Source organism: Pan paniscus, chromosome 9 (assembly GCF_029289425.2).
Source record: "Pan paniscus chromosome 9, NHGRI_mPanPan1-v2.0_pri, whole genome shotgun sequence".
Lineage (NCBI taxonomy): Eukaryota > Metazoa > Chordata > Mammalia > Primates > Hominidae > Pan > Pan paniscus.
In genome coordinates this window covers 76,219,873-76,234,965 of record NC_073258.2, presented here as the reverse complement: position 1 = coordinate 76,234,965, position 15,093 = coordinate 76,219,873, and the positions used below count along the sequence as shown (strand labels likewise).

At 48.2% G+C, this 15,093-nt stretch overlaps 1 protein-coding gene across 6 annotated transcripts in view; it reads left to right on the top strand.

Moving 5' to 3' along the window:
* ARRB1 (arrestin beta 1) overlaps nucleotides 1-15,093 on the top strand; it is a 91,338-nt gene that overhangs the window by 46,974 nt on the left and 29,271 nt on the right. For all 6 annotated transcript variants that reach the window (XR_010113365.1, XR_010113364.1, XR_010113363.1 and 3 more), the window contains exon 2: nucleotides 14,466-14,496. Coding sequence is in view for 2 of the 6 variants with exons in the window: in XM_034933384.3 (XP_034789275.1) it covers nucleotides 14,466-14,496 (31 nt within the window). In the remaining 4 variants the exon portion in view is untranslated. The remainder of the gene's footprint in view (nucleotides 1-14,465; nucleotides 14,497-15,093) is intronic.

Sequence of the window (15,093 nt, the reverse complement as noted above, 5' to 3'; positions counted from 1 at the left end):
ATTGCAGGCATGAGCCACTGCTCCAAGCAGGGTTTCTCAGCATCAGCACCATAACATTTTGGTCTGGAGATCCTTTGCGGGGGGTTTGGGGGGACTGACATGTGCATTATGCAGGCAGCATCCTTGGCCTCTACCTACTAGATGTTAGTAGCACCTCTTCCCCAAATCATGACAGCCCACAATGTCTCCAGACATTGCCAGGTGTCCCCTGGGGTGCAAATTCGCCCCTGGCTGAGGACCAACGGTACTGGCTGTGTTTAACAACTAGCTCACAAAATTCTTAAAAATGTGACACTTGGCTCTTATGAGCCTGTACAAGCCAGCTCAGCACACCGTGGGCACCCCATCCAGATAAATATAAGGCAGTTTTTTTCCCCCACAACTATTTCCCTGGAAAAAGCTGCCACCTTAGGCCTTAGATTTCAGTCTGTACGGAGTCCCTGACCACAGAGAACCCTCTCGGCTTACTGACTGATCCACAGAGCAGTGGACACAGAGTCAGAGATATGCTGCCATAGTGGATCTGTTGTGACATTTTATGAAATGTGAGAATAGGAAGAAATTAGTGATGTTTTTGAATTAATATCTTATTTTAACATATGTTATTCTATATCCTTAAAAGTTTGCATGTTGAAATTGGCAAAACAAACAAACCAAACAAAAACCCCCTTTAAATAAAATCTTTCCGCTGGGAAAATAATGGCCTGTCTTGTGTCAGGAGTGCCCTATAGCTAATGGGTTCCCGCCAAGACTGCGCATCCATGGTGCTCATCCAGATGGCAAGGCTGCCGCTTCTTGGCCCAGGTCCTATTTTTTCCCAGCCTCAAGCTCAGGGCTTGGCTCTTGTTTATTCATTCAAAATCTTTATTAAGCACCTACTATGTACCAAGGAACATAAGTGACTGAAGTCGCAGTTTCTGTTCCCTGGGGTTTGCCATCATTTCAGTTCCGTGGCATCCACTCAGGAGCAGCCATGTGCAGGCCCTGTTTGGATGCTCAGGGGCCAGCAGGAGAGGGAGGGAAAGATGCACATGTGTGCTGGGTGCCTGGTGGTGCCTGGAACGGAACTGGGCACATCACACATGCACCTCCTCCCACCCTCCCACTGTGCTTTTGAGGGAGGGCTCGCTTGTTCACTGAGTGTCTGCCTTCCGCTGCCCTGTAGGTGCTCTGGGGAAACAACACCGACACCGAGGCCTGTACCTTCTGCAGGTAAAAACAACACCAGGCCCAGAGATTTGAAAAATAAAGGGAAGAAAAGAAAGGAGGGAAATAAGAAAGACGAATGGAAGGAAGCAAAGGAGGGAGCAAGGGCAGAGGAGTCAGGGCAAGAGCACTTTAAGCCAAGGCAGTCAAGGAGGGCTTCTTGGGTGAGGTGACGCTGGGACTGTGTGAAGGATGGGAAGGGGCTGCAGTTGGTAGAACTGATGCAAAGGATAGTACAGGAAGAGGGAAGAGCAGGGCACGCACCTGGAAATTTCTGGAATGTGGATGTCTACACTGGGAAAAAGTGGGGCACAGTGGCTCACACCTGTAATCCCAACACTTTGGGAGGCTGAGATGGGCGGATCACTTGAGGTCAGGAGTTTGAGACCAGCCTGGCCAACATGGTGAAACCCCGTCTCTACTAAAAACACAATAATTAGCCGGGCGTGGTGGTGTGCACCTGTAATCCCAGCTACTCTGGAGGCTGAGGCAGGAGAATTGCTTGAGCCCAGGAGGCGGAGGTTGCAGTGAGCCAAGATCACGCCACTCCACTCCAGCCTGGGTGACAGAGCGAGACTCCATCTCCAAATAATAATAATAATAATGATAATAATAATCTGGGGGAAAAACATCATAAATTGTGTTTTCTACCCAAGACTGTAGGGAGACAGACAGTTTAAACATTTCCCTGTCCCAGCAGGAGTAACATGACCATCTCCTCCCACCTGCAAGGCTTTCTCACCTGAGGGACATTTGGGGGAGAACTCTCCCTGAGCAGGGGGTGGGGACAGGACACTGGCCAGGATAATGATGATGACAATTTCATAGTATCATAGCACAATGTCAGCTTCCCTGTGTTGAGTCACTACTGGGGATCAAGTTTTTACACCTATCCCCAGCCTATGGGATGGATATTATCCCCATTCTCTAGGTGAAGGAAGCTGAGCCTTCCAGAGGATAGGAAATGGGCCTGAGGTCACACTGGGCTCAAGCAGAGACTCAGGCAGGGACTGTCTGCTTCAGCCTCTGGGCCCTTTTGGCTGCCAGCAACCTTCTCTTCCTGCATCTCAGCTCCAGGAAGGCTGGGCAGCACTCAGGCGCAGTCTGTGGGCTCTTTGGTATCCAGCTGCCAGCCCGCCTGGGGAAATTTTGATTAGCCCTTGATTTTCAGATCTCCAGCTTCATGGGTTAACAGAAAATAAGCCAAGCTCTTTTAAGAAACTCTCCCCTCTGTCCATGGCCCCCTCTTTCCTCACTCTGCACCACCTGAGAATTTTCACAAATATGCTTCATGGCCAAAGAAGTGAACCCGTGAATGCGGCAGGAGGCTTGGGGAATTGCTGTCGGCCTAGAAGTCTGTGGGAAGTCTGCAGCCCAGGAGACTGACTTGGCCAGAACCCCTCACTCCCCAGCCACCACCCCTGACCCCTCTGGCCTGCCAGGCACTGCCCTGTGCCCTGGGAGCTATGGCAGATTTGAGCAGGGATGTGACAGGAGACGGGAACCACAGAAGCCGGCGGTCCCCATCCCAGTCTGACTCTGGGCACACTAGCGAGTCTCCCTGAGCCCGAGCTTCCTGGCCCTGGTGTGAGACTCTTCTCTCACTCGGGCTTTGATTTCTCCCTCTGGGAAATGAAGCAGGTGGGACTGTGCTCCCTCAGGCTCCGGAAATCTCTGAAATGGGGTGACATTTCTTGCCTTCCTGCCTCCTTCCCCCTCCTGGGCTGTCCTGAGAAGCAGGTGCACTGATGGTGGGTAAACAGAAGGGCCACACTCTGACACAGGGAGGGCTGGGAAATTCTGGCAGAGCAGATGAGCCGGTACACAAATAACTCTGCTACCAGGGAGAGTGCGATAAGGGCCTAGGAACCTCTCTACAGCCGCTGCCACCTGCTCCCCGCACCTCCCTGCTCCCTGATGGCTGCTCTCACACTGAGGAAAGTGGGTCAGAATGTAGGGTGGCTGCGTCTGAGTGAATGCCCCCTTGCGTCTCCCCACCCTACCCAGCTGAGCCATGGCTGCTATTGGACAGGGATGGGGGAACGTATGGGATTGAGGGCATCTCTGGGTCCAAAATATGGCCCTGGCCAGTCATTCTCCCTCCCCTCAAATGCCCATGGCTCCCTATTGCCTTCTGGATAAGGTCCAAGTTCCTTAGCCCAGCACTCAAGGCCCTTCACAGCCCTACCCTCCTAGCTGAGGGCCCTCACATAGAGGTGCTCCGTGATTCTCTGTGGAGCAAACGGACCATTCTCCAGCCCAGCCTCTTCCCCTGGGGCTCCTCCCAGGCACTTGGGGCACACTCCAGCCACACCAGAGGCTCGCTGTCTCCTGAGCACCTGGTGGATTCAGTTGCCCTCTCCAGGCCTCTGCCTGCAGTGTGGTCACCTTCTGCACCTCGTGTGTCCTTCAAGATCTTCCTCATTGCTACCTCTTCCCTTGAAGGCTTTTTTTTTTTTTTTTTGAGATGGAGTCTCACTCTGTTGCCAGGCTGGAGTGCAGTGGCATGATATTGGCTCACTGCCACTTCCTCCTCCTGGGTTCAAGCGATTCTCCTGTCTCAGCCTCCAGAGTAGCTGGGACTACAGGCGCCCACGACCATGCCTAGCTAATTTTTGTATTTTTAGTCGAGATGGGGTTTCACCATATTGGCCAGGATGGTCTCAATCTCTTGACCACATGATCCGCCCACCTCGGCCTCCCAAAGTGCTGGGATTAAAGGTGTGAACCACAGCGGCCAGCCCTGAAGGCTTTTTTGACTCCCCAGACAGAACCACAGAATCCCACCTCTCAGTATTGTGAGTGATTAAAAGTGTGGTCTCTGGAGCTGGAGTATCTGGGCTCTGATATCTAGCTCTGTTGCTTACTTGCTGTGTGACCCTAGGCAAATTACTTAACCTCCCTGTGCCTCAGTTTTCTCATCTGTGAAATGGGATGATAGTAACACTTATTATAGAGTTGTTGGAGAAATAAGTGAGTTAATATTTGTAACTCACTTACAGCAGTAACTGGACCTGGTTTCTCTCCTGGATAACCTGGATAAGCTTTCTTTTCTTTCTTTCTTTCTTTCTTTTTTTTTTTTTTTTTTGAGACAGAGTCTCACTGTGTTGCCCAGGCTGGAGTGCAGTGGCGCAATCTCAGCTCACTGCAACCTCGCCTCCTGGGTTCAGTGTTTCTCCTGCCTCAGCCTCCTGAGCAGTTGGGATTACAGGCACGTGCCACCACACCCGGCTAATTTTTGTATTTTTAGTAGAGACAGGGTTTCACCATGTTGGCCAGGCTGGTCTCAAACTCCTGACCTCGTGATCTGCCCCCCTCGGCCTCCTAAAGTGCTGGGATTACAGGCGTCAGCCACTGCGCCTGTCCTACCACCATCTTTTTAAACTTCATCCATCCTCATACTTGAATAATTCTCTTAGGGCATTCATTTAACCATATTCATCCTATATTTATTTATTGAGCACCTACTATATCCTAGGTACCATGCTATGCCCCAGAAATACAGTGAATATAACACAAATAATATCTCTACTTTCATTGTTGCTATAAAAGTGAAGCAGAGGGTGTTATCAGACCATTACAAAGTATGGTAAGTGCTATGAATGGGGACACACTGGATGTGGAGCTGAGGGGCCCCTAACCCAGACTTAGAGGGTAGTCAGGGAAGGCTTCCTGGAAAAAGGATAGCTGAGTATACGATACATTAGGCCTGGGGAGGGATCTCAGGATTCACAGAAACGTGGATCCTGGATTGTAAAATCACAGAACCAGAGACTCTTACTTACATCAAAGCATTCAGAGTTTAGGGTCCAGATTTTCCCTACTTCACTTACTTTTTTTTTTTTTCCTAGATTCTCCTTTCTCCAAGACTTGAGACATATCTTGTTAGGGAAATCCAAGCATCTTTATAAAGTACTTTATGCTCATTGTATAACAGAAAAATTATAGATATAAAGAAGCGTGTGGGTGGGCGGAGTCTTCTTCAACTCCTGTCAGTATTTAGGCACATTTCCTTTTTTTCATTCTCTCTGTCTTTTTTTAGTTGTTTTTTTTTTTTAATTGAGATGTAATATACCATAATATTCACACTTTTAGGGTAAAATTCAGTGGTTTTTGTATATATTCACAAGTTTGTATAACCATCACCACTATCCAATTCCAGAACATTTTCATCACCTCCCAAAGAACTCTGTACCAATTAGCAGTCACTCCCCATTTCCCACTCCATCAACCCTTGGCAACCACTAATTTACCTTCTGTCTCTATCAATTTGCCTACTCTGAACATTTAATGCAAGTGGAATCATATAATATGCAGCCTTCTGTTAACAGAATTATGTTAATTATGTTAAATTAACATAATTAATATTATGTTAATTTACTTAACATAATGTTTTCAAGGTTCATTATGTTGTAGCATGAATCAGTACTTCATCCCATTTTATGGCTATGTACTATTCCATTGTATGTATAGACTGAATTTTTAAAAAATACATGTATTCATTGATAGATTTTTTTTTCACTCTTTTTGAATAATGCTGCTACAAACATTTATGCATAAGTTTTTTGTGTGGACATTTTCAGTTACTTTGGGTGTATACCCAGGAGGGGACTTACTGGGTCATATGTTAACTCTCGGTTTAACTTTTAAAGGACTGCCAAACTGTTTTTCAAAGTGACGGCCCCACTTTCCATTCCCACCAGCGATGTATGAAGTTTCCAGTTTCTCCACACTCCTGTCCACACTTATTATCCTTCCTTTTGAGTATAGCCATCTTAATGGGTGTGAAGTGTATCATTGTAGTTTTGACTGATGACTGATGATGCTGAACATCTTTTCATGTGTTTAGTGGCCACTTGAATATCTTCTTTGGACAAATGCCTATTCAAACAAATCCATTGCTATTTAAAAATGGGTGATTCACCTGTTTGTTGTTGAGTTGTAATAGTTCTTTATATATCCTGGCTATTAGGACCTGATCAGATAAATGATTTGAAAATATTTGCTCCATTCAGTGGGTTTCTTTTTTTTTTTTTTTTTAATTATACTTTAAGTTCTAGGGTACATGTGCACAACGTGCAGGTTTGTTACATATGTATACATGTGCCATGTTGGTTTGCTGCACCCATCAACTCGTCATTTACATTAGATATTTCTCCTAATGCTATCCCTCCCCCAGCCCCCACCCCACAATATTCTCTTTCTTGACAGTGACTTTTGAAGCACAAAAGTTTTAAAATTTTGTCTATTTTTTCTTCAGTTGCTTGTGCTTTTGGTGTCATATCTAAGAAACCATTGCTTAACCCAAGGTCATGAAGACTTACACTTACGTCTTCTGCTAAGAGTTTTATAGCTGCAGCTTTTACATTTAGGTCTTTGGTCCATTTAATTTTTTTTTTTTTTTTTTTTGAGACAAAGTCTTGCTGTCTTACCCAGGCTGGAGTGCAGTGGCATGATCTCGGCTCACTGCAACCTCCGCCTCCTGGGTTCAAGCGATTCTCCTGCCTCAGCCTCCCAAGTAGCTGGGATTACAGGTGCCTGCCACCACACCTGGCTAATGTTTGTATTTTTAGTAGAGGCAGGGTTTCACCATGTTGGCCAGGCTGGTCTCGAACTCCTGACCTCAGGTGATCTGCCCGCCTCAGCCTCCCAAAGTGCTGGGATTACAGATGTGAGACACAGCGCCCGGCCCCATTTGAGTTAATTTTTGTACGTGATGTGAGGTCGGGATCTAACTTTGTTTTTTTGTGTGCGACTATCCAGTTGTCCTAGCATCATTTGTTGAAAACAATGTTCTTTCCCCATTGACTTGCCTTGGCTCCTTTGTAAAAAAATCTATTGACCATAAATATATGAGTTCATTTCTAGATTCTCAATTATATCCCATTGATCTATATGTCTGTTTTTATGCCAGCACAATATAGTCTTGATTACTGTAGCTTTGTGGTAAGCTTTGAAAATGGGAAGTGTGAGTCTTCTAACTTGGTTCTATTTTTTTTTTTTCAAGATAGTTTGGCTATTCTGGATCCCTGGCATTTCCTTATGAATTTTAGGATGAGCTTCTCAGTTTCTGCAAAAAAGCTAGCTGGGATTTGATAAAGATTACATTGAATCAATTAGGGGAGCGTAGGCATCTTAACATCAAGTCTTCTCATTTATTTCTTTTGGGTATTTATTGAGTGTAAATTTCAGCTCATGCCAAACGTACTATTCTGATTCCTGACTTACTCTGCTTAATATTCTATGATAGGCATTTCCTTGTGTTATCAAAGATGGAAACCTAATTTCAGTGCTGTATAATATTCCATTGTTGGCTGGGCACAGTGGCTCACACCTGTAATCCCAGCACTCTGGGAGGCAGAGCTTAGAAGTTCGAGACCACCCTCTCGAACTCTTGTATTTTAGTAGAGTGAAACCCCATCTCTACTAAAATACAAAAAATTAGCCGGGCATGGTGGCATGCACCAGTAATCCCAGCTACTTGGGAGGCTGAGGCAGGAGAATCGCTTGAGCCTGGGAGATGGAGGTTGCAGTGAGCCTCGCTGGTGCCGCTGTACTCCAGCCTGGGTGACAGAGTGAGACTCCATCTCAAAAAAAAAAAAGGAAAAAAAATTCCTTGTTTAGCTGTATCATATAGAATTATAAAATCTTGTTTTGGTGTAATCAGTCTTGGAAGGTACTTCATTTGGGTTCCTTGTTGTGTAGCCCTCTCCCTGACAGGCACAAAGGGACACTGGGAGGACTGATGGCTCACAGAAGAGCAGTGAAATATTAGTGTCAAAGTTGGTCCACAGGTACCCTATGCTGCAGGTGGGGAATGAGGCTCACTGGAGAAACTGACATTCTGGTTCACGGAGAGTTGACCTACCTGTCTTCCTGGCGGCACCACCTTGATGGAATGGAATCAGAAGACAGCATCCAGCAGTCTGCACAGACACGGATAGGGCATGTTTGGTTTAGGCATGTTTTTCTAGAACAGCGGATCTGAAACATTTTTAAATTTGCAGCATGAAATTCATTTTACATTGTAATTCAGTACACACACATTCACCTGAAACAAACATTTTGCTAAATAATACTCTTTTTTTTTTTTTTTTTTTTTTTTGAGACAAAGTCTTACTCTGTCGCCCAGGCTGGAGTGCAGTGGTGCGATCTCAGCTTACTGTAACCTCTGCCTCCCGGGTTCAAGTAATTCTCATGCCTCAGCCTCCTGAGTAGCTGGGATTACAGGCATGTGCCACCACACCTGGCTAATTTTTTGTATTTTTAGTAGAGACAAGGTTTCACTGTGTTCACCGGGCTGGTCTCAAACTCCTGGCCTCAAGTGATCCGCCTGCCTCAGCCTCCCAAAGTGTTGGGATTACAGGCATGAGCCACTGTGCCCAGCCAATACTCACTTTTTGTATCAGCCAGGAGAAGCTAGCCTGTGGCCGGTAAGAACCCCCAAATCTTAGTGGCTCAAGAGCTTTCATTCTCCCTCATGCTACACATCTGTCATGTAGTGGGGCAGCCCTGGGATTTAGGTTGATGGAGGCTTTCTCATCCAGATCATTGCTGGTTTCAGTGGCAAAGGAAAGAGAGCATGGCAGGCCAAAGAATGCTCTTCCCAAAGATGTCGACATCATAATCCTTGGAACCTGTGAATAGGATATGTCACATGGCAGAGGGTAATGACGGTTGCAGATGGAGTTAAGGTTGCTAATTAACTGACCTTAAAATAGGGAGATTGTTCTGGATTATCCAGACGGGTTCAACGTAGTCCCAGGGGTCTTTATAAATGGAAGAGAGAGGCAGAAGAGGAGGTGAGAGTGAGGCAATGTGATAAGAACTGAACCTGCTCTTGCTGCCTTTGAAGATAGAAGCAGGGGCCATGAGCCAAGGAATGTGGGCAGCCCCTAGAAGCTGGGAAGGGCTGGGAAACAGATTCATCCCTTGAGCCTCCAGAAATGAATGCAGCCCTGTGGGTACCTTGATTTTAGTCCAGTGAGGCCCATTTAGTGTTTCTGAACTACCAAACTATAAGATAATATGTTGGGTGTGTGGGTTTTTTTTTTTTTTTTTTTTTTTTTTGAGACAGGGTTTCACTCTGTCGCCCAGGCTCAAGTGCAGTGGCACAATCTTGACTCACTGCAACCTCCACCTCCTAGGTTCAAGTGATCCTCCCATCTCAGCGTTCGAGTAGCTGGTACTACAGGCACACACCACTGTGCCTGGCTAATTTTTGTATTTTTGTAGAGATGGGGTTTCACCATGTTGCCCACATTGGTCTTGAATTCCTGAACTCAAGTGATCCTCCCATGTCGGCCTCCCAAAGTGCTGGGATTACAGGCATGAGCCACCACACCTGGCCTGTTTGTGTTGGTTTAGGCCACTAAGTGTGTGGTAATTTGTTACAGCAGCCATAGAAAATGAATACAGAGGGCATGGGGAATCAAGCACCAGCACTTAAATCTGCCTGGCACTGACATCTGGCACTTCTACTCATATTTCATTGGCCAGAGCAAGCCACATGGACATGCCTAACTTCATAGGACCAGAGAAATCTGATACTCCCATACCCCCAGGCTTAGAAGGAAACTGAATTTTGGTGAATATAGTAATGTCTATTATACCTTGCTACCTGCAGTGCATGCTTATATTTTCTAGTCTATTCCATTCCATTTCATTAAAAAAAAATTTTAAGTTATTTATTTATTTATTTATTTATTTATCTATTTATTTATTTTTGAGACGGAGTCTTGCTCTGTTGCCCAGGCTGGAGTGAAGTCACATGATCTCAGCTCACTGCAACTTCCGCCTCCCTGGTTGAAGCGATTCTTCTGCCTCAGCCTCCCGAATAGCTGGGATTACAGGTGCATGCCACCATGTCCGGCTAATTTTTGTATTTTTAGTAGAGACTGGGTTTCACCATGTTGACCAGGCTGGTCTTGAACTCCTGACCTCAAGTGATCCTCCCACCTCGGCTGGGATTACAGGCATGATCCCGAAGTGCTGGGATTACAGGCATGCACCACCATGCCCAGCCATAAGTTGGTTTTATTATCAACTAGTATGTTGTGACCCCCTGTTTGGAAAACATTACTCTACAGACCCTCTTCTGCCCGGGCCTCCTCGACTATATGACAGACCTAGATGTGTGACACACCTAGGTATAGCTGATTGGCCCAGGTGTAGAACACATGACCAGTGCTGACCAATCAAATTCCTCTACTGGGAATTTGGAAGTGGGCCATTCAACCAGTTAGCAGTGGGAAGCTGAGTGAGAATCAGAGCGGAAACAGTGTCAGAGTGGGAGTCACATCCAAGCCAAAAGGATGGAGGAGGAGAAAAGCCTTGAGTAAGTAGAGAGAGCTGGTCCACAGAGGCAATGGGGCAGCCGCCCAGAAAGCAGTGCAACCGGGGGAAAATGAAGCCCCAGGAGGAGAGGTGCAGAGAGAGTGAGACTGCCTGAGATTCAGATGGCTTCCCAGATCCTGCGCCAGCCCCCATGCATCCTGCCTGCATCCCGTGAGAATTTTGCCTTCTTATAACATGCCCTCCCCCTTTTCTTCAGCTACCCTGGGCGGTGGGGTTGGGTGTGGTGGGGGCTGGTTCTGTTCCTTGTCTCCACTGAGCCTTAATCAGCTGGAACACTGCTGGTATTTCTCTTATAGGCACCCAGCTCTGTGAATCAGGCTGTGGGGCATAGATGGGGCTGGGGATGAGGCAGACCCTGCCTCTGGCATCCTGGAAATTTGGCTTTGACCAGTCTTGGACGTGTGTGCTTGCTCTTCAAAGTTGACAGGCAGAGCCATCTGTGTGACGCTGCATAGGTGGAGGTCCCAGGAAACGAAACATCCTCACAGGGGCCTCTTTTCTGATAGTGTTAGGGTCAGGAAGTCAGAGGAGTTTTATCACAGAGGGCTTGGCATTGTCACAGAGTGGAAAGGACATGGGCTCGGGAGACAGGCAGACCATGCTTCACCTTGGTGAGCCTCAATTTCCTCATCTCTGAAATGGTATTGTAAGGATCAGCAGTGTTCTAGGAAAAATACCTAAAGTCATGTCTAGAGCATGGCATGCTCTTGGGGAATGTGGTGGCTGCTGCTGTTGTTTGAGGAAGCCATCAGATTCCTGCTTCCTGAAGGAGGTGGTCCTGGTGTTGACAAGGTTAGCAGCAGGTCATTCCCCACTGCTGGCCACACTTCCTACCCTGGCCACCCTCACTGTGCCCCTTGCCCCTCTCCTCTCCTCATTTCTCCTCTTTATTGTTATTCCCGATGTTGATGAAAACACCCGGTTTAGGAAAACAGCCGGGTTGGATATGAAGCACCCAGCTTCTGGAGGCAGGCAGATAGAATTGGGTGTGAATCCTGACCGAGCGCCTGGCTTGCTGTGTGTTCTTGGGGAAATTACTGCGTCTCTCTGAGCCTTGAGCTAATTACCTGTAAAATGAGGATGATAATCCCCATTTCACAGAGCTATTATGAGAAATAATTAGCCACTCAACAAAGTTCTGTCTTCCCTCCCTCCCTTCTTAAGTTGCCTCTTCCAGCCTGACCAGGGTGTCTCGCTCCTTCCAGCAGTCCCTGGAATGGTTTTCCCTGACTCAGTTGTTTGTGGCCTCAGGCACTTGTGGCCTCTCCTTTCCCTCAGACCATGGGCTCCCGAGGCTTCTGGAAGCAGGTGGAGTCCCTTGTGGCCGGTGCCACTTCTCTGGTCTTCTCTGCACGTCCAGCCCCAGCTTGGGAGCTGCTGCTTCAAACCTTGTGATCTGTATTTTTCCTCACTTTAGCAATTATCACACCCCAGCTGACTGTGGCATCTTCACACTCTGAACACTAATAAATATTTATGAGAAGGAAGCTGGACGCGGTGGCTCACGCCTGTAATCCCAGCACTTTGGAAGGCTGGAGGTGGGAGGATCACTTGAGGTCAGGAGTTTGAGACCAGCCTGGCCAACATGGAGAAACCCCATCTCTACTAAAAATACAAAAATTAGCCTGGCCTGGTGGTGCATGCCTGTAATCCTAGCTACAGGGGAGGCTGAGGCACAAGAATCGCTTGAACCTGGGGGATGGAGGTTGCAGTGAGCTGAGATCACGCCACTGCACTCCAGCCTGGGCAACAGAGCGAGACTCCATCTCAAAAAAATATAAATAAATAAATAAATAAATAAATAAATAAATAAATATTTATCAGCAGGCGAAAAGCCCAGGGCTCCCAGGGGAGGTGGGGCGGGATGTGCCAGGCTTCTTAGCAAGCCATGCTCACACTCATCAGTGGTTCCTGCCAGCCCAGAAGTGAGAGGTGGGGGTGGGCAGGGCCAGGGCTATCAATCCAGCGCAGAGCCACCACCCACTCGCCTTCTCTTCTGGAAGGAGGCAGGAGTGGCTGTCCATGTGCCATGGCGGGCCTCACTGTCCTGCCCACCCTGGTGCCTACTGGACCCTGTGCTCCTGGGGGAGGACTGGGTGGCAGGAAGCCCTCTCAGCCTCATGTGTTCCTGCCCTACCCCTCTGTCCATGGCTGTTTTAGCCTCTCTTATTCCATCTTTTATTTTCGCCCGTCCAGGGCCTGTGTCCCTATCCTCCCCTCTCTTCCCCAACCCCCTCTCTTATCTCGCGGTCTCTGTCTCTATCTTTCAATTTTCTTCTCTCCCTCCCAACAATTACTTTGAGAGATCCTGGAGCTAGCTGTTGGCAGCTAGGGAAGGGGGTCTCAGGCTCCAAGACCCAGCTCGGGGGAGAGGGCAGGAGGAGATACGGAAGGCAAGTGAGTTCCACTTTTTGGGAGTCATGGACTACATCTCAACCTGATTCCTTATCCAGCTGGGTGACCATGGCTTATTCTCTGCCTTTCCTGGGCTTCAGTTTCTGTGAAGTAAGGCAGTTGATTCCTTCACTCATTTATTCATTCACCTGTTCAACTAATGTTTATTGAGTGTTTGCTACCTGCCATTCATCATTTTTTGTTTGTTTGCTTTTGAGACTGAGTCTTGCTCTGTCGCCCAGGCTGGAGTGCAGTGGCGTGATCTTGGCTCACTGCAAGCTCCGTCTTCTGGGTTCAGGCAATTCTACCTCAGCCTCCCAAGTAGCTGGGATTACAAGCGCCCACCACCATGCCCAGCTAATTTTTGCATTTTTAGTAGAGATGGGGTTTCACCACATTAGTCAGGCTGGTCTTGAACTCCTGACCTCCTCGGCCTCCCAAAATGCTGGGATTACAGGCATGAGCCACCGTTCCTGGTCCCATCATTTATTAAACAATGATTGCAGTGCTGTTCTGGGTGCTTGGGATAGATGCATCTGTGGATAAGAGAGACAAAGATCCCTGCCGTCGTGGAGTGACATATTAGCAGAGTAGACACATAATAAAGAAGCAAAATATGTGTACATTCGAAAGTGGTAAGTGTTGGTTGGGCGTGGTGGCTCACGCCTGTAATCTCAGCACTTTGGGAAGTCGAGGTGGGCAGATTGCTTGAGTCCAGGAGTCTGAGAGCAGCTGAGCAATTTGGTGAAACCCCATTTCTAACAAAAAACAAAACAAAACAAGAAAACAAAAAATAAAAATTAGCCCAGGGTGGTGGCGTGTGCCTGTGGTCCCAGCGACTTGAGAGGCTGAGCAGGAGGATCGTTTGAGCCCAGGAGGCAGAGATTGAAGCAGTGAGCTGAGATCACGCCACTGCACTCCAGCCTGAGTGACAGAGTGAAACTTTGTCTCAAAAAAGAGAGTGATGAGTGCTATGGAAAAAGAAGAAGTAGAGCAAGAGAGGGACTTCAGGCCCCGGAGGCACAGTGGGGTTAAGCATGCAGATGTCCGGGGAGAGCCTCCCAGAAGAGAACTGTCCCCGAGGTGGGAATCGCCCTGGTGTGCTTGAGGACCAGCCGGGGGTAGATGTGGCTGGAGATGGGTGAGGGAGAGTAGTAGGAGGTGACACGGGGAGGTGAGGGTAGATCACACAGACCTTACAGCATGCCAGGCTTTTCCTCACTTGAGCTCAGAAAACTTGCACTTGGAGACTCCCGCAGCCTGCCCTGCAAAGACCTGACTGCAAGGCGGCTGTTGCGTAGCCCAGGAGAGCTCTAATGGCTATCGTGGAGGCTTACCAGTGGAGATGGTAAGAGCGGATTACATGGGCACTGTTCGGATCTCAAGCCTGCATGGTGCCTGTCAGTCACTCCAGCCCTGGTCCCCAGTCCTGCCTCAAGGTGGCCCGCAGGAGCTTGCCCCTGGGCAGGATACACGAACCCTGGCCTGACCTCTCTTTCTCTCCACAGAGTGTTCAAGAAGGCCAGTCCAAATGGAAAGGTGAGTCTGTAACAGCTGCGCCCAGCGCCTCCCTGACCTCACACTCTGGTCATTTTCTCTTGGGAAGCAGAGGAAACGGCATGTCCCCTGAAATGCACACCTCTGTGGGAGGGGGCAGGTGCTGCTCCCCGTCTTAGGGGTGACACAGCTCTCTCTCGGAGCTGTCAGTTGAAGGGGGAGGGACACACTCAGGAAACTTTCAGAGTAGGGAAGCACAGCTCCCCTGAGCTCTGGTGTAGGGAGAGACGGCCTGTCATAGAGAGACTTCAGTAAGTATGTGACAGTGGAGGACAAGCCAACCAGTAAGCGCCGAGGGCCGTGGGGGAGTGAGTCCCCTGCTGTGAGAGGACCCTAGCGTCACCTCCTTAGCCAGGGCAGCTCCCAGGGCCTGGCTTCCTTGCTTTCTCCTTGCAGGCCCAGATGCCATCCTGCTTCCCCCTCAGTTTAGCAGGTAGACATTACTGACACCATTCCACACCAGGTCTGGGCTGAGCCGGCGGGGACAGGAGCAGGGTGTACTGAGATGAATGAGGCACAGTCTGTGCCTCTCACAGCCAGATGGCAGAGGCAGACACAGAAATCCATCATTTCAGCATG